Genomic DNA, 19,062 nt, shown 5'->3' on the forward strand with positions numbered 1-19,062 from the left:
TCTCTCTTTTACTTTAAAAGACCCTTAGATTGGGCCCACCTGGACAATCCAGGCTAATCTCTTTATTTTAAATTCAGCTGATTAGTAACCTTAATTCCATCTCCAACCTCAATTCGCCCTGCTATGTAACATAACATATTCATAGGTTCCCAAGAGTAGGGCATGGACATCTTTAGGGAAGGGACAGTATTCTGCCTACCACACTCCCAAGCATTCCTTGGAGAATCTAAGGTGGCTATGCACTACTCCCAACCCCACTAGGCATACAGACTCTGTGCTGTCTCAAGGATATACACTGGTATCATCAGAGTCCCATACTGGGCCTAGCACATAAACTGAGAAGTTGGAAATGTTGGAATATTCCATAGGGGAAAATGACAAAAGGTGAAAAGGACATCAGGATGGAGTGTAACTTTATTCAGCCAAAGTTTACAAGGATAATGGAAAATGCTTCTTCTGGGGTATTGACATCAGCTTATTGTGATTTACCAAGTAAATAGTATAATATGTTATTCAAAGACTGCTGAATTATCTGATATGGTGTGGCAGTGGCATGTAGTAATAAATAGGATCCAGGAATGGCTATCAAGTGACTTACCAGTTTAGTAAGAGAATCAGACAAGTCACCAATTAAAACACAAAGTAAGAAGAACTTTAGCATAGGAATCGGAGAATCTTGTAGGAATGAAAAAGAGATACCAAAAAGAGTCACCTAATGCAGGTTAGACCAGGATGGTTCCAGAAATCCTTCCAAATGGAGGTGAACCAAGCCTGGTAGAGGGGGATCTGGTAATGGATATCCTTAGGAATTGAACTGTGTCACCTCAAAATGTGTGTCAGTTTGGCTAGTTCATGATTCCCGGTATTGTGTGATTGTTCAGTATTTTGTCATCTGACACAATTTTCCTATGTGTTGTAAATCTTACCTCTATGATGTTAATGAGGCAGGATTAGAGGCAATTATGTTAATGAGGCAGAACTCAATCTACAAGATTAGGTTGTGTTTTAAGTCAATCTCTTTTGAGATATAAAAGAGAGAAGCGAGCAGAGAGACATGGGGACCTCATACCACCAAGAAACAAGAGCCAGGAGAATAGTGCATCCTTTGGACCTGGGGTCCCTGCACTGAGAAGCTCCTCGACCCAGAAAGATTAATGGCAATGACCTTCCCCTAGGGCTGACAGAGAGGGAAAACCTTCCCCTGGAGCTGGCACCCTGAATTTGGACTTCTAGTCTCCTAGGCTGTGAGGGAATACATTTCTCTTTGTTAAAGCTATCCACTTGTGGCATTTCTGTTATAGCACCTCTAGAGGACTAAGACAGGTATAAAACTTTCAAAACATGACCATGAAAGAACATAGCATGTCTGGGTAAAATGCATGTAGAACAATGTAGTTGGAACTAAATTTGCATATGGGATAAGAGGGGAGAGGACACTGAACACGCCTACAAGGTCCAACTCATGAAAGCCCTTGTTTGGCTAAGAATTTTGTACTTTCTCTTGTAAATAATGGCAATCCAGCAAGGGGTATCACCTTTGTCTGGAAAAACGCAGGTGGTATTATAGAGGAAAGGCTGAAGTGGGGACAGAGGGGATTTAATACTATTACCGTTTCTATTATAACTAATGGAAACCTTGGTGGCATAATGGTTAAGTGCTACGGCTGCTAACCAAAAGGTTGGCAGTTTGAACCCACCAGGTGCTCCTTGGAAACTCTATGGGGCAGTTCTACTCTGTCCTATAGGGTTGCTATGAGTCAGAATTGACTCGATGGCAATGGGTTTATGGGTTTATCGAAACTAACAGATATGATTTGAATAGATAATTTTGAAAATTATCTCTATTTAATTCTCACAACTACCCTGCTGATCAACATCTGCTGCTCCTATGTTTGTCCTTATTTTACAGATGAGAAAACTGAGACTTAGATTACAGTAAGCAATTTTGCTCTGATTCATATTCTATAAACTGGGCAGCTGGGACTAAAATTTAAACTTTTGTCCTCAGAACTCTCTTAACTTCCAAAACAGGTTTATCTTGAAGCTCTGAAGCTGAGGCTTCAGCTTCGCTCATGTGCATGAACCAGTTCCAAAGCTTGAGGAATAGAGAGAGGAAGCAAGCAGCAGCCCGACAGTCACACGCCAGCATCGTGAAATGCTGTCCCGCATTGGAGGCCACCACGTCCACCTGGATTCCCAACAACACCCTGGGTATCCTAGATAATCATCTTTGACCCAAAGTAGAAGGATCTGAAAGACAGACTGCCTGACTTTATGCTTTGTGGCCACTTTGACCCCAACCTTCTGACCTCCTGGCCTTGTAGCCTCCTGGTCTTGTGAGGACCTTGCTAAGTGAGATCAAAAGGCTGGAGTTAGGAAGATGAAATAAATTTCTAGACTGTCAATTTAGGAAGTTTTATTTAAATGTACAAGGGGAAAGACTGAGTTCTTTTTATTCTCTCTGTAGAAAAATACTATAAATTTGTCTATAAAGAGGGGATCAAAAAAGCTACAGCAAAAATATGTAGGAAAAAAATGGAAATGAGTCAGACAATTAATTCATTCTGAATAAATATTTTTCTTTGTAATTTTTAAATTCCTTCTCTTAATGAGATCTCATTAAATTGTGGTGCAGTGGTTAAAGTACTTGGCTGTGAACCAAAAGGTTGATGATTCGAATCCACCAGCCGCTCCGAGCGAGAAAGATGTTTCAGTCTGCTTCTGTAAAGATTTACAGCCTTGGAAACCCTATGGGGCAGTTCTACTCTGTTCTTCAGGGTTGCCATGAGTTGCAGTAGACTCGACAGCAGTGGATTTTCAGTACCCACAAAACTTGGATCTGCCCCTTTTGACTACAATTATTAATTTAGGCGTGAAATGGTGAAAGCCTGAACAAAAACAGAGGGGATAGTAAGGAGATAATTAACTTAACAAATATTAAGGTGATAAAGTTGATGTGACTGTTAGGAGTGACCATTTAGAAGAAGGGGTATTTGATTCCTTAGATTCTAACTTGAGAGACGAATTCACTGAGAAAGGAATTCAGGAGCAGGAACAGTTAGGTTGATGCTGGAGATTTTGAATTTACAGTATCTGTGGATGTTAATGTGAAGATGCAGAAATGAACAATAAAAATATAGATAAATTTTCTTCTCTCTGTTTCTTCCCTTCCCCTTCTCCTTTCCCCATATAAAACTCTAGCTACTCTGAAAAGCCATCTAAAAGATCTGCCTTCTCTAGAGGCCTTTTTGAGTTTCCCCCAACCATATATATCATCCTTTCCTCCTTTGAATACGTATCTCATTTTACTTACCTTTGTTCTTACCTTAGCCCACCATGTAGTATGGTCATTAACTGACTTTAACTCTACCCAAAAAATGGAAAGACCTTTAGCAAAGTTTTTTTTTTTTTTTTCTTAAGTGCTACGGACCCTAAAGCAAAATGTTTTGCACCCAGTCAGTGTTCAAGAAATTTTTGCTACACAAAAGAAAATCTGTTACACAAAATAAAATCAGAAATTGTTTTTATTCAGAAAATTCAACTCAAGTCCACAGACAGCCCTATGCCTAGTCTTTCAGTTCCCACAATTTCATCAGCTAGTTTTCCGGCTTTCCTGGAATCTTTGAAGTTGCTGGAATAATGTCCACAGCAGCAACTTAGGGCCCAAAATACCACAAAGTATAACAGCTCAGTTATAAGGACAGAGAACTCACAAACAAAATACCCATGCTGCTTCTTCACTGACAAAAGGCAGGGTGGCTGGCCTGGGTACCTCTAGCAGACAAGTAGGTAGACTGTCAGACTGCTTGAACAGTTAATTTACTGGTGAACTTTGGCCAAAATGGCAGTAAGGAATGACACTTCACTGATTGGTTAATATTTTTATTTCAAAAAGCAGAATATTGAATATAATACTTTCTGAGAAAATAATTAGGATACTGTAACTTAGTGAATTTTATATTTTTAAACACAATAAGGACGGATAGGATATTTCAAACATGAGTTTACTCCAACTTCATTTAAATACAATGCAATTTAATTGGGAGTTTTAAGAGATGATTTCCGTCTTCCCCAAAATCAAAGCTCTTCTTTTGCACATTTTCATTTATTTTTTTTAAAGTTCATATTTACAACATATAAGGGTTTACTCTTTCCATTTTGAATATATATACTGTATTTTAATACATTCTTTGAGGGTCACATGTGCCAAGAATAGTCCAGTTTCCTTTTCTAACAATAGACAAAACTAAGTTTGATACAAAAAGAAATGAAGACATTTAAAAATCTTGTTTTATTCAAGTAGTATACAGTTTGTGATTCAAAACCAAATTCTTCCTTCAAAATTGCAATTGCTTCCCATCCCCCTAAAAAAGGAAAACAAAACAAAATGTGGAAACGTATATATGATTCATTAGTCCTGACTGGATTGAAATTTTTGCCCGTCGTAGGCTATCTACACTAAACATCTGAGCTTCTTGTTGTATTCTGTTTGTGAGCGCATGACCTGTTTCAAATGAAAAATGTTTTAAAATGTTATTTTTTCCACTTCCTACAAGATATTTCCTTGCACCACAATAGACACATCAATATTGTTAGCATGAAATACACATGGTATACACCTCCCCCCTCCCCCCCAAAAAAAACCCAGTGCTGTCGAGTCGATTCTGACTCATAGTAACCCTATAGGACAGAGTAGAACTGCCCCATAGAGTTTCCAAGGAGCGCCTGGCGGATTTGAACTGCCGACCCTTTGGTTAGCAGCCGTAGCACACAGGTACTTGGAAATATACATTTATGTCCTTTAAAATTTCTGGTTCGACATAGCTACCTTCACCCTCTTTCTTAGAAGTGTGGCTATCCAGGCTTATTCTGGAATCTCTCTGTTTTTACCGACTTAGCATATGACAATGTTTAGCAGAGTGGATATCTGTTTTCCGCGACCCCCTGAAGCCCAGTGTTAATTTTCACTTAAGAGCTTCATCTATTTAAAACTTTATAATGCTGTATCTACTGTATTTAAAAGAGATTAACAACTCAAGTATCCACCCGCACACATAGAAGAAAATTTTCTACCGGTTGAAAGCTAACATTCATTATTCAGTATTTTAATATACCATAGAACTTTCCATTTAGAATTTCCTTAAAATATATATTTTTCACTTGAAGCTGTCATAAAAAAGGGGGGCATATCTTTTCTGACTTCAAAACTATCAAAGTAGATTTTAAAAACCTACTTTCCAAACCCCAGGAGTAGTGTACTTGGAGGGCAAGCACATCAGTAGCTCTAGAAAATGAGTTTGGCAAAGTAACATTTGATTCATATTTGAATGTTCACTCTTGGTACTTATGAATCCAACTGAGGGGAAATCTGAGTAACTACTATTAGCACTAATTGTAGTTATACAGCTACATTGAGGTGAAGCTCTATCCTATTATTTCCATATTGAAATCTTATAGGCAGGTTGTTTAATGTATCTCATCTCACTGTCTATTCAACAGTTTTCCACTGCACAGATTGTTCGGAATGACTCACAAACTGTTGCTGCCTTCAAACTATATACTATAAAAGGTAGCCAAGAAATGATTTTATGTTGTACCAAATATAAAATAATTTGTGGCTTCAAAATATGTTTTTAACACAAAGCCTGCCTGCCCATTGTAGAGAATTTTGTCAAGTGATAATGAAAATATTTATTACCTGGAGCCAAAGATACACAAAATCAATGTGTGTGTTAATGTAACATTATGTCAGTAATGTATTTGTTACCACTTTGAGATTTCTTTTGGTCTAGATGAATGCTCTGCTATATAACTTTTTTTTTCCTTTCTTTTTTTATGATATCAGGGCAAGTGATTGCTGTAATAAATTTGCAATTGTAATGATAATTTTCCTGGGAATGCTAAATTGTGTCTTAATTTTATTGAAAGGCTTTTTATTTTTAAAGCAATTAAACTTATTGTTGATTGAAATTTACCATCCAATGTTCCTGGCACACTAAAAGAATGCACTTCATACATAATCTCCCACTATAGCACATTGCTTGAGAGTAGCTATTTGATATAACAGCATTCAGCGGAGTTTTCAAACCGAAGAACTAAAATTATAGCAATTTCACTTGAAACCCATAAATCCATGCATAGAATTGTGTTCAACAGAATCACTAAATGCAATTTGTTATTCAAAGATGAATGAATCAATAGAAAAATAGAACTGATAAATCATTAGCACTTTAATGCAGAGTGGAGAGGGAAAACTAATAAATCATGCATTTCAAGCACTTGTTTTCCTTACGGCATGTTTGAAAACATAAAACATGCTATGATGAGATGCAGGTCAATATGGAGGAACAGCAATACCGAGACTGCTCAGAGGAGCGTTTCATTTTATATCATAGGCATAATGTGACATCAAGTACCATTCCACGATTTCTTAAAACAGAGAATCCAACCATGCCACGAACACTTGAAACAATGATCCAGGCCGTCTTTGAATGTCAAATAAACATTCAAAATGTGAAAGAGTTGGGAGTGAGGGAGGATGGGGAAGGGCTAATTGCATGCATGATTTGCTTCAGTCAGCTCAATATTATTACAGGTCCCAATTTAATACTCAAAGGAACTGATACAATCATTTACTTCCCTCAAGTGTAGTTAACTGTTCCATTAAAAATTTCAGACACCTATATTTATAAATGACCAACACAGTAAGAAATCAGCTGTTGTATGGCTTATTGTTTGTGAATGGTGAGCGTTTTAATGATAATTAATGGATAATTCACCCTCTTCCAGAGTTTTAGCCAGTGTCAAATGAATCATAAAAACCATAAATTTGCTCCACAAGGCTTAATTAATTATGCATTAACCCATTTCTCTGAAGCATATTTTGCTAAATCTTTGGTGGGAAACACAGTTTATTAGGCACATAGTTTAAAATGATTTGGTTACCGGTGTGATTATAAATTTTGTTCTAGATTCACACGCAGAAATGAATAAGGCTTGTCAGATTACCACACTTTACTGCCAATAACATGTCTTCACTTCTGGCATTAAAAACAAAACAACAGAAAAACACTTTCTGTTTTTGAGAACAAGAAAACTTGATACCTGATATTTTAAATTCCACTCAAAAGCATTAAGATGTTGAAGAAAAACTATTTAGATATAGCAAGGATCGTAGGCAACTATTTCATAAAATCTTTGCATTAAAATTCTCTCCTCAAGTCATAGGTCAAAGATCATTGATCAGCTGTTTGATTCTAAAAGGGAAAAGTATAGCAGTCTGAGATTACATTTATAGCAGCATTACTGATTAGTGCTTATTAGTAACTGGTATCACACTGAGAGACTCATATTTACCGTGGTACTTCTTTTTGTATATTTCATAGGTTTTTCCTACACACTGATAAATGGAAATTGGGGGAGATATGGGTGGAAGACATAAAATCTATGGGAGTGCATGCAATAAAAATATGCAGTATCACTTAATGTAAACATCTGCTTTCTTCATGCAAAGATACCTATAAAAACCGAGACAATAAATTTCCTAATAGCTGAACTTTACATTAGCTCAGTAACAAAAACCATTAAACCAAATAAATGATTTTACATGAGCATGAGACTTGGAATGGTTCGAAGATTTCCAGCAGAAGTGCTCCATGGCCCAATTATGCTAATTAGACTTCTAAGAAGGAAATGATACGGGATTATTCCTTGCTTCGGTTTCTTGTTCTTTTGACAAGGGAGCAGAATAACCCGGTTTTTGGAGGAGGGCCCATCAGCATTGGGGCTTGGTTCTTGTGAGTAATTTTTATCTAGGGGGGAAAAAATAGTAAGAGAAAAGGAGAGAGAATAAAATAAGCTTCAGATACAGTACTGATTTGTGAGAATCTCTGTTAAAGTTACTAATATTTCATGAGCTGCTGAAACAGCACATGTATATAGTCCCAGAGTGTCTACTATCTCAAAAAATAGTTTTAAAGGAGATAAAGGTATACATTTAAACCATATCCCAATGCTCATATACCAACACAAAATAAAAATTACCCAAGGTCGCATTTTAAATAGCATATTACCTCTAACATTACTCAGTACTCCCTATTTAGCTACATGAATATCTAGTATAATTTCTTAACTATTTTTTTTTTTTTTATTAGCTACATATTACTGATTTAAGGCAGGAAAGGATGTGCCATTACAGTATTCGGGATCCCAGTTACAGCCCAACATCAGGACGTACTGATGTACTTGGTATCGAGGCGAGTCTTTTTTATCCCGCTAATCAGATTGTTTCTTTCTTTCAACATGAACTGCCAGGCTTAATTTCAAAACAATCATTAGGAATGAAAGTCAAAAGTTAACATGCATAAAAGGTCAAAAATGATGAACTAGCTTTCTAATTTGATAATTAATTGGTAATAGAATAGAATCAAATATTGAAGAGCCTGCTTAAAACACTTTGAGAGACTGTTCTAAAGCTATTCGTTTTGATTTCTTTGATATAAAACTACGAATCACCTTAAATGAGACAACCTTAAAGTAGATTATGTCTGCAGTTTTCTCTAATTCAAGTCTAAATTAGAGAAGACATTTTATGAATATATGCTATGCTCAAAGCTAATTGAAAGCAATTATCAAAGTGGCATTTTGTCTGTGACTTTAAGATACATTGTAAGATAATAAATGATTCTCATTATGTAATAAAAAGGTCACATCTTGCCTTTGGGCTAGTGACGCTGAGAGTTTTTCAAAAGCAATCTGAGACATTTTCTTTAGTGAACTGCAACTAATACAAGAGCCATCGCTTATTAAATATCAGTTGTCACCTACACAGTACCAGCATCAGAGATAAGTATTTCTTTCAAAAAGAAACACCACCTCATTAAAAGCTGTAGAAAATATATCTCTTAAAGTGCATACCTGACATTTTCAAGTTAAAATGAATATCCTTTACTTGCCATTCACTAATAGCAATGAAAAAAAAAAAAAAAAGCATGTCATATGGGCAGGATCATTAAAATCAGTACTAGGGCTTTTGGAGAAGGGAAATTTACTTCAGAGTCTAGAAAGACAGAAGTATGTGACAAACCTTGAAAGGATGAACAACTTTATTTAACTCTGTTGGAATCAGGTTATTCTGGAAGGATTCAGGGTTCTTCTCTAGATGGTAAAAATAAATTGCACCTGTAAAAGGCCACCAAGCCAAACCAGCCCCAAACTCTAGATCTCTGATTTTTTTTTTTTTATCATTACCTTATGAATTGGAGCATTGATAGCCAGAGAGCAAGATGCCAGAGCACACATATCTATATACACTGAAAATGGTCTTTACCAGATTTTCTGTCAATAATTTGGCTTTAGATTATATTTTCACCCTAACTCCTCAGAATACTAGGTATGGACAGTTTCTAGTACAGTATCATTCATTCATTTATTCACTTGACAAAATTTATTGAGCCTCTACGATGTTTCAGAAACTGTACCAGACAATGCACAATCTCTGCACACAAAAAGTTATAGACTAGTAGGAAAGAGAAATTCAACAAGCACATTTAGGGTTACCGATGCTGAAATAGAAGGCTAGGCAGAAAGACACTATTAGTTTTTTTTTTTTTTAATGCTGAAAATGAATAATTTTCCAAAGAACTGTCATTTTTAAATGGTACCCTTCACGTACACTGATAACACAGAGTTCTAGTTTTCAGTGTTTAGGCAGGTTGACCACAGTCCTATTTTAAACACTATCCATAATCCATTTTCTTAGTTGTTTAATCACTCTTATGGTCAAAGTCCCCCATGTATCCGTCAGTTTGTTGTACTGTGGGGGCTTGTATGTTGCTGTGATGCTAAAGGCTATGCCACCGGTTTCCAAGTAACAGCAGAGTCACACATGGCGGACAGGTTTCTGCAGAGCTTCCAGACTAAGATGAAATAGGAAGAAGGACCTGGCAATCTACTTTAAAAAAAGTTAGTCAGTGAAAACCTTATGAACAGCAATGGAACATTGTCTGATATTGTGCTGGAAGATGAGCCCCTCAGGCTGAAAGGCCCTCAAAATACGACTGGGAAAGAGCAGCCTCCTCCAAGTAGAGGGGACCTTAATGATGTGGATAGAGTCAAGCTTTTGGTACCTTCATTTGCTGATGTGCCATGACTGAACAAGAGAAGAAATATCTAAAAGCATCCATTAATAATTGGAAAGTAAAATGTACAAACATGGATCTAGGAAAATAGGAAATCATCAAAAATGAAATGGAACACATAAAGATCAATATCCTAGACATTAGTGAGCTGAAATGGACAGGTATTGATCATTTTGAATTGGAAAATCATATGGTCTACTACGCTGGGAATGACAACTTGAAGAGGAATGGCATCTGCATTTGTCATCTAAAAGAACATTTCAAGACGTATGCTGAAATACAGCCCCGTCAGTAATAGGATAATATCCATACATCTACAAGGAAGACCAGTTAATACAACTATTATTCAAATTTACACAACAACCATTAAGACCAAATGAAAAAATTGAAGATTTTTACCAGTTTCTGCGGCCTGAAATTAACAGAACATACAATCAATATTCATTGATAATTACTGGTGATTGCAATGCAAAAGTTGGAAACAAAGAAAAATAATCAGTAAATGGAAAATATGGCCTTGGTGATAGAAACGATGCCTCAGATTGGTAGAATTTTGTGAGACCAATGATTTCTTCATTGAAAATATCTTTTTTCACCAACATAAATGGAGGCTATACACATGGACCTCACCGGATAGAATACACAGGAATCAAATTGACTACATTTGTGGAAACAGATGATGGAAAAGCTCAATATCATTGGTCAGAATAAGACCAGGGGCCAACTGTGAAATAGACCACCAGTTGCTCATATGTAAGTCCAAGTTGAAACCGAAGAAAATTAGGACAAGTCCACTAGAGCCAAAGTATGACCTTGAGTATAAAAAACCATTCCACTGCCATCAAGTCAATTCCTACTCATAGCAACCTTATAGGACAGAATAGAACAGCCCCATAGGGCTTCCAAGGAGTGCCTGATGGATTCGAACTGCTGACCTTTTTTGGTTAGCAGCCATAGCTCCTAACCACTATGCAACCAGGGTTTCCTACCTTGAGTATATCCCACCTGAATCTAGAGACCACCTCAAAAATAGATGTGATGCATAGAATACTAATAACCAAAGACCAGATGAGTTGTGAAGTGACACTAAGGATATAACCCATGAAGAAAGCAAAAGGTCATTAAAAAGACAGAAAAGAAAGAAAGGACCAAAACAGGTGTCAGAAGAGACTCTGAAACTTGCTCTTGAATGTAGAGTAGCTAAAGCAAAAGGAAAAAAAAAAGATGAAGAGTTGAACAGAAGATTGCGAGAAGACAAAGTACTGCAACGACAAGTGCAAAGACCTAGAGTTAGAAAATCAAAAGGGAAGAATAGGCTCAGTATTTCTCAAGCTGAAAGAAGTGAGGAAGAAATTCAAGCCTCGAGTTGCAGTAGTGAAGGATTCTATGGACAAAATACAGAACGATGCAGGAAACATCAAAAGAAGATGGAAGGAATACATAGAGACACTGTACCAAAAAGAATTGATTAACATTCAATCATTTCAGCAAGTAGCATATAATCAAGAACTGATGGTACTATAGGAAGAAGTCCAAGCTGCAATGAAGACACTGGCGAAAAACAAGTCTCCAGCCATTGATAGAATACGAAATGAGATGTTTCAACACATGGATGCAGTGCCGGAGGTGTTCACTTATCTAGGCCAAGAAATTTGGAAGACAGTTACCTGGCCAACCAACTGGAAGAGATCCATATTTATGCCTATTCCAAAGAAAGGTGATTTGACCAAATGTGGAAATTATCCAACAATATCAATAATATCATGTGTAAGTAAAATTTTGCTGACGATCATTCAAAAGTGGTTGCAACAGTGTATTGAGAGGAACTGCCGAAATTCAAGCCAGATTCAGAAGAGGACATGGAAAGAAGGATATTATTGCTGATGTCAGATGGATCCTAGCTGCAAGACTACCAGAACAATGTTTACCTCTGTTTCATTGGATATGCAAAAGCATTCTACTGTGTGGATCATAAAAAATTATGGATAACATTGGGAAGAATGAGAATTCCAGAACACTTAATTGTGCTCATGAGGAACCTGTACATAGACCAAGACGCAGTTGTTCAGACAGAACAAGGGGATAATGAGAAAACCAAATGCATTGCATGGAGTCGATTTTGTCCGCTGCCCCCCCCGCCCCCCCCCCCGCCCCACCCGAAGACAGAGTAGAACTGCTCCGTAGGGTTTCCAAAGAGCAGCTGGTGGATCTGAACTGCCAACCTTTTGGTTAGCAGTAGAACTCTTAACCACTGAACTACCAGGGCTCTGTATAAGGGGATACTGAGTGCTTTAAAGTCAGGAAATGTGTGCATCAGGGTTGTATCCTTCCACTGTACTTATTCAATCTGCATAAGAAAATACTCAGAGAAGCTGGACTATATGAAGAAGAACAGGGCATCAGGACTGGAGGAAAACTCTTTAACAACCTGAGATATGCAGATGACACAACCTTGATTGCTGAAAGTGAAGAGGACTTGATGAAGTTACTGAAGAAGATCAAAGACCACAGCCTTTAGTATGGATTACACCTTAACATAAAGAAAACAAAAATTCTCACAATTGGATCAATAAGCAACATCACGGATAAATGGAGAAAAGACTGAAGTTGTCAAAGGTTTGATTTTACTTGGATTCACAATCAAAGCCGATGGAAGCAGTAGTCAAGAAATCAAAGGATGTATTGCATTGGGCAAATCTGCTGCAAAAGTTCTCTTTAAAGTGTTAAAAAGCAAAGATGACACTTTAAGGACTAAGGTGCTCCTGACCCAAGCCATGGTGTTTTCATTTGCTTCGTATGCATGTGAAAGCAGGTAATGAATAAGGATGACTGAAGAAGAATTGACACCTTTGAATTATGGTGTTGGTGAAGAAAATTGAATATACCATGGACTGCCAAAAGAATGAACAAATCTATCTTGGAGGAAGCACAGCCAGAATGCCCTTTAGAGGCAAGGATGGCGAGACTTCGTCTCACACACTTTGCACATGTTATCAGGAGGGGCTAGAACCTAGAGAAGGGCATCATGCTTGGTAGAGTGTCAGCAAAAGAGAGCAAGAGCCACAACGAGACGGATTGACACAGTGGCTGCAACAATGGGCTCAAGCATAAGAACGATTGTGAGGATGGGGCAGAGTTGGGCAGTGTTTCATTCTGTTGTACATGGGGTTGCTATGAGTCAGAACCAACTTGATGGAACCCAACAACAACAACAACATGGTCAAAGTACACAATTTTTTCTGTAACCTAACTTTTTTCTGTAAAAAATTAAATAAACATCATTTTTGTCTGTTGTTTGTGGAAATGAGAAACAATTGGCTATGTTTTCCTCTTAATCAGGAGGGAAGTAGCATTCATGAAATATTTATCATGAAAAATCCACGCTTCGTGTATAGTATATCTCATTGGATCATTACATGTTTTTATATATTTGGGCAGAAGCAAAAATTTTCCCATTAACGATGAGAAAAATTCCAGACCAGGTAAATTGTTGGTGCTGTAGTCACAGAAAGTCCAGGTGTAGGCTTCAGAGAGCTATAGACAGAGGTGAAATCTCATGGTCATATTGCTTATGAGGAAAAACCTGGGGAGGGGGCTTACAGGAAGGTCTGTAATAATGATTCAGATACCTGATCCTTATAAATTCAGTCTTCTTTTACTTTAATTATTTTTATTTATTTATTTATTTTGAGAATTTGCTATCTCCTGGATAAACGTCAATGAGTAGAGAGCAGATTTCCCCACAAGGACTTTAGAATACTGTACTAAATTTTCACAATCTGCAAAGGAACCAAATGTTAGGCTGTTTGAGTATTTCCATCTTCTGCAAGTTAGGGAATTACTTCTCAGTTGTTCCTAGACACATCAAGTATTTATTGAGCACCAGTTCAAGGCATTTTGCAACTTCATTTTGATTCTTTGTTTTCTAAGAGAATCTGAGATTGTAACTAAAATGGTGGAAGATGGAGGGCTGCACGAAGGTAGAAAAGAATGGCTGAACTTAGAAGGGGATGGAGGCCTATTCTTTCCAGATTCATCAAGGAAAGTTGTACTTAAAAATGCAAGGTAAATAATGTCAGCAACAGAATGGTTTCCTTCTGTGAAAACTCTTCATTTCTACTTTTCATCTACTCCTTTAGAAAGCCATCGTGGCAGAGGAGAGGCACTTCTACAGCCTCATGGCGCTTTCTATTTCTTTCTTTCTTTCTATTTCATATTAAGATTGACCACATCTAGAAACACAAAGATAAAAAAAATGTTTTTAGTTGCAATTTTATAACTATTCAGTATGACATAGGGATAGACACATAGAAACCGGTAACTGGGTCAAGGATTAGAATACACAGTTTTCTTCTTGCTATAAAAAAAAAAAAAAAAAGTTTTTTTTTTTTTTTTATTACACTGTCAAGGTGGCAAAGTGTGATGGCTCTTCCTTGTAATTGAAATATTAAAAATAATACAAAAAATTTTTTTAAAAATAGCAAGAAATGTATGATAAGGCCTATTTATTTGGCTCTTACTCTGAGTAGAGCATTATGCCATGTGCTTTACACATGGCGTAGTGGTTGAATGCTATGGCTGCTGACCAAAGTTTCGCAGTTCGAATCCACCAGGCGCTCCTTGGAAACTATATGGAACAGTTCTACTCTGTCCTATAAGGTCACTATGAGTCAGAATCAACTCAACAGCAATGGGTTTTATACCGTAACTCAGATGTTGTCCATTTCATAAACCTCTTTGCCCTAAGCTCAACAAAAGCCCACTACCACAAAAGTATTATGATTAAAGACTATAGAATAAAATTATGAATTCAAAAAGGGACAGAAGAAGGGGTTTATGTCTCACAGAACATAACTGTTCCCATTAGATATCTGTGTTCACACCAAAGACTTTATTTAGCCACTTTTTAAGGTTGGAGGCAAGAGGGGTGGGTCTTTTTGCCAGACAGCATTTAGCCCAGCTCACTTGTTTTTTCTTTCTGATCCCTGTCCATAAGCATCAAATATTCCCGTTACCCTTTATTATAAGGATCCCTGGTGGTACAATGGTTAAATGCTTGGCTGCTGACCGAAAGGTTAGGGTTTGAACCGGTCCACTTTCTGTATCAGATTCTGCTTTGTAACAAAATTCCCATGGATTCATATGTACTTTTAACTTTGAGAGGACCTGGTCTTTTTGTCATTTTACTTCTTTGTTTACTGAATGAGTGTAGCCACCTCCAAAATATACAGCTAATATCCGTTGCCATTGAGTCAATTCCGACCCATAGCAACTTTAATTGTCTTTACTGTTAATCTACTTGGCACCAGTTTACTTCAGCATAGTACTGGAGTTTCCAAGTTGAATAGATTTATTTTTTGTTTTGTTTTTACCTACTTGAAGTGCTTGTAGTCTAATGATGATAACATATAGTCAGTAGTAGAATGTGATGTGCATTGTGGTATCGATACCTTCAGGGCTCAGTAGGAACACAGAACAATTCCATTGAGATCATTTAGGACAGCAACATAATTAAGCCTCAAAGGTTTTTGTAACATCTCTCTGGCAGCAGAGCTAAGGGGATAGATGCCATAATAGAGACAAAACAGATCAGGTGGGATGTAGTAATCCAGAAAAAAAAAAAATGAAATGGAATTTTAATTAAGGCAGCAACAATGGGAGGAGAGTAGGGAGCAGATTTGAGAGATAATGAGAAGGCACAATCTACAAAACATGGTAGCAGATTAGATATGTGGGGTATTGAAAAAGGGGTAGATTCTAGTATGGTTTCCATGCTTTTGGCTTTGGTTGCTGTGTGTGTGGTGATGCTCCTTATAGAAAAAGAAGCATTTTTGGCAGGGTGGGAACCAGGAAGTTGGTGAGATTAGTAATGAGTGTGACAATCTAAAGGAGATATCCAGTGTGTCTTTTGGATGTATGGTTCTGGTGTTCAAAAAAGGAGAACTGGTATCAAAATAGATTTGGGTATGATGAATGTATAATACTATTCATGGAGACGAGATTCCTGAAGCACAGTGTGACAAATACAAATAATAGACATTAAACTGGGAAGCTGGGAACAAGGACATTTAAAAGTAGGACAGGACAATGGTAGCCAGTGGAGGAATATAAGTACTAGTAGTCAGAGACGTCAGAGACGTAGAAGACAAACTAGATAGAAATGCCATCATATACACATTTCCAGTCAGTCTTTAGTACACCCTATTCCTCTCCAATTAATTAGGGTGTGAACTTCAAATTATATGAATCTTGGCTAGATATGCTTCAGTTTGTCACAATGATTTGCATGGAAGTGATGCAAGTTACTAAATTGTTTAAAGTAATTCCAAACATAGAGATCATTATATTTGAGAGTTATGTCTTGCAGGATATTTAAGTAGATGTTCACGTAATTCAGGATCAGCAAGCAAGCTTTTTCAGTAAAGTGCTAGATGGTAAATATTTTAAGCTTTAGAGGATGTGTGGTCTCTGTTAAAACTACTCAACTCTTCCTTTGTCATGCAGAAGCAGTCAGACAGTACATAAATGAACGGCCATGGCAGTGTTTTAATAAAACTTTATGAGCACTAAACTTTGCATTTCATATAATTTTCAGATGTTATAAAATATTATCATTTTTATTTTTTTTCAGCCATTAAAATATACAAGAACCATTCTTGGCTCTGTGCCTATACAAAAACAAGCAGCTAGCTAGATTTGGCCCACAGGCCATAATTTGCTCACCCTTGATGTGATTATAGTCAAGTACCAAAATATTATATCTATAATTTAGATAAAGAACTTATTAGACCTGACTTTTTGGAGGAAGAAACACATTCAATTTAAAATAATGATTTAATGAGTCTGAAAACCAATTCATGTAGCATATCTTTGTTATACTGAGTACCACCATTCAGAGTTCGATCTCTGAAAATTCTGAATTAGAATATATACTAATTTTGGCAATGTACCAACTGATTAAATTTGGCTAAAATGCATAATCTTTCAATTGATTCTTATTGCTTTGCAAAAGGCTGGGCTTAATGTTATTGTGGTTCTTAGAAAGTACCTAGGGAGCATTTCCTTTTTTAAACATTCTTCCTGTATCTGGCCAACATTTTCTTTCCCTGCTTCCTCTCTTTAAAAGTTTGTTATTTTTTCAGTTACTTTAAAAATGAATAGGGTTTTCAGAACAAGAAATAAATGTCTTAAAAAAATCCTTGGGTGGGCTTAATTTAGCAATTATCTAGAACATTAAAAGTTACCTAGCTTGATTCTGGAATAAGATTGTCTCCTTCCAATAATGGAAACCATTTTGAATTCAGACTTGTAGCTCAGCCACATGACAGCAGGAATAAAGGGCGTGCTAAATTTTTCAGGTCCATAACTGCCAAAACAGCAAAGCAATGAAACATAACAATTTTCTAAAATCCCTCTGCCAGCTTCTTTATGATTCTAGCCATTATTTTCTGGGATGAGAGCAATTTTCAAATTTAGTGTTAAAGTCTTTGATCTAGTATCAAATTCAGAGAAATCACTGTGAAGAGTTAAAATAAAATCTTTAAAAATGGCTTTGAGAGATTTACTTACTGATTAAATCCATGGGAATTTTAAACACATATAGTATGAGGAAAGAGAAACTTTTCCTAAAAGTGATGGGCTATTTGGCCACATTGCAGGAGAAATATTCACACCTGCATTTGAAATCTCTTTAAGATATAAAGTGTGCTCTCTCTTCCAAAATATTTTTACGGTTCTAAGTTTGTTGTCAGGGAGGGTCAAAGGCTTTTTAAATCTATTTTTATTATTTACATATTTTTTTTTTTAACAGAGAAATTATACCTACAATTTCAACCCAGTAACTGTTTATCCTTTCTTAGAGCCTTTCCAAATCTTTGGTCACATAGAAAACAAAACAAAACAGGCAGTAAATATTTGCAACTTGTGGTTCTATTTTTCTTAATGAATACTATTTTATATACACTTTTTTCTATGGCATTCCCATTGAATATATGATTTAAGGACATGGTCACTGGGAGCGTGAGGCAAGGTTTGGGTCCTGGCATGGCCACTTCCAGCTGTGTGACCCTAGCAACAGTTCTCACATTTTTGAGCCTGAATCTCTATTTGCTAAAGATGGATAACAAAAACACCTACTTTGCAGGACCACTGGAAGCACCAAATGAGACTGTGCACAGCTTACATGGGCATAATAAATGTTACCTATTAGTTTTAGTGTAGTATTTTCAATCAAATGGAAAACACATTTTGCTAACCCCTCTCTTAACTGGAACAGTGGCATTGGGAGATGGCATATCATGGGCATTTGCCTTTTCTCTGAGCATTCCAGATCACCTGGTAGCATTCCAGTCACATGCCAGGTTCCACTTTTAGCAATAGGAAAGAATCAATTAAAAAAAAAAAAATCAACATGGGGCATTTACTAGCCCTCAGAGAGGGTGGGCTTGTTACTATACTCAGGCATATCCTGGGTTATTTGGGGCATCATAGTACTGATCTTAAGCACTCTCCCCTCAATGTTAAACTCTCTCATGGTAATCCAGTAAACATTTTGACATCCTACCCACAAAAATTGTCATCTCATGGTAAAATGAAAAAAAAAAAATTTATTTATTTATTTATTTATTTATTTATTTATAACAATGTGCCTAGGACATTGGTTATTGGACAAAATTTAGTTGAACTCGCATTGCAGTAATGGCAAAATACCTTGATTAGTTTCTAGACTTTTCTATTTCAGGGAGTTGTGCCACCCTTTATTCAGTTGCTCAAACCAGACATGTGAATCAACCGTGACACCTTCTTCTCCTTAACTCCCATAGCCAGGTTATTATTAAGACTTGTCATTTTTTTCTCTCAGATATTTTCTACAGTTCTTAATTTTTTTTTTTTGTATGTCTACTACCACCATCCTAAGGCCTGA

At 36.7% G+C, this 19,062-nt stretch overlaps 1 protein-coding gene across 10 annotated transcripts in view; it reads right to left on the reverse strand.

Annotated features, from left to right (window-relative positions):
• Positions 1-7,485: 7,485 nt before the first annotated feature.
• Positions 7,486-19,062, reverse strand: part of DGKB (diacylglycerol kinase beta) — a 795,246-nt gene continuing 783,669 nt past the window's right edge. For all 10 annotated transcript variants that reach the window (XM_049893502.1, XM_049893507.1, XM_049893510.1 and 7 more), the window contains one exon: positions 7,486-7,811. In XM_049893502.1, the coding sequence (XP_049749459.1) occupies positions 7,704-7,811 (108 nt within the window). In that variant the 3' untranslated portion in view covers positions 7,486-7,703. The remainder of the gene's footprint in view (positions 7,812-19,062) is intronic.

This window comes from Elephas maximus, chromosome 8, assembly GCF_024166365.1.
Source record: "Elephas maximus indicus isolate mEleMax1 chromosome 8, mEleMax1 primary haplotype, whole genome shotgun sequence".
Lineage (NCBI taxonomy): Eukaryota > Metazoa > Chordata > Mammalia > Proboscidea > Elephantidae > Elephas > Elephas maximus.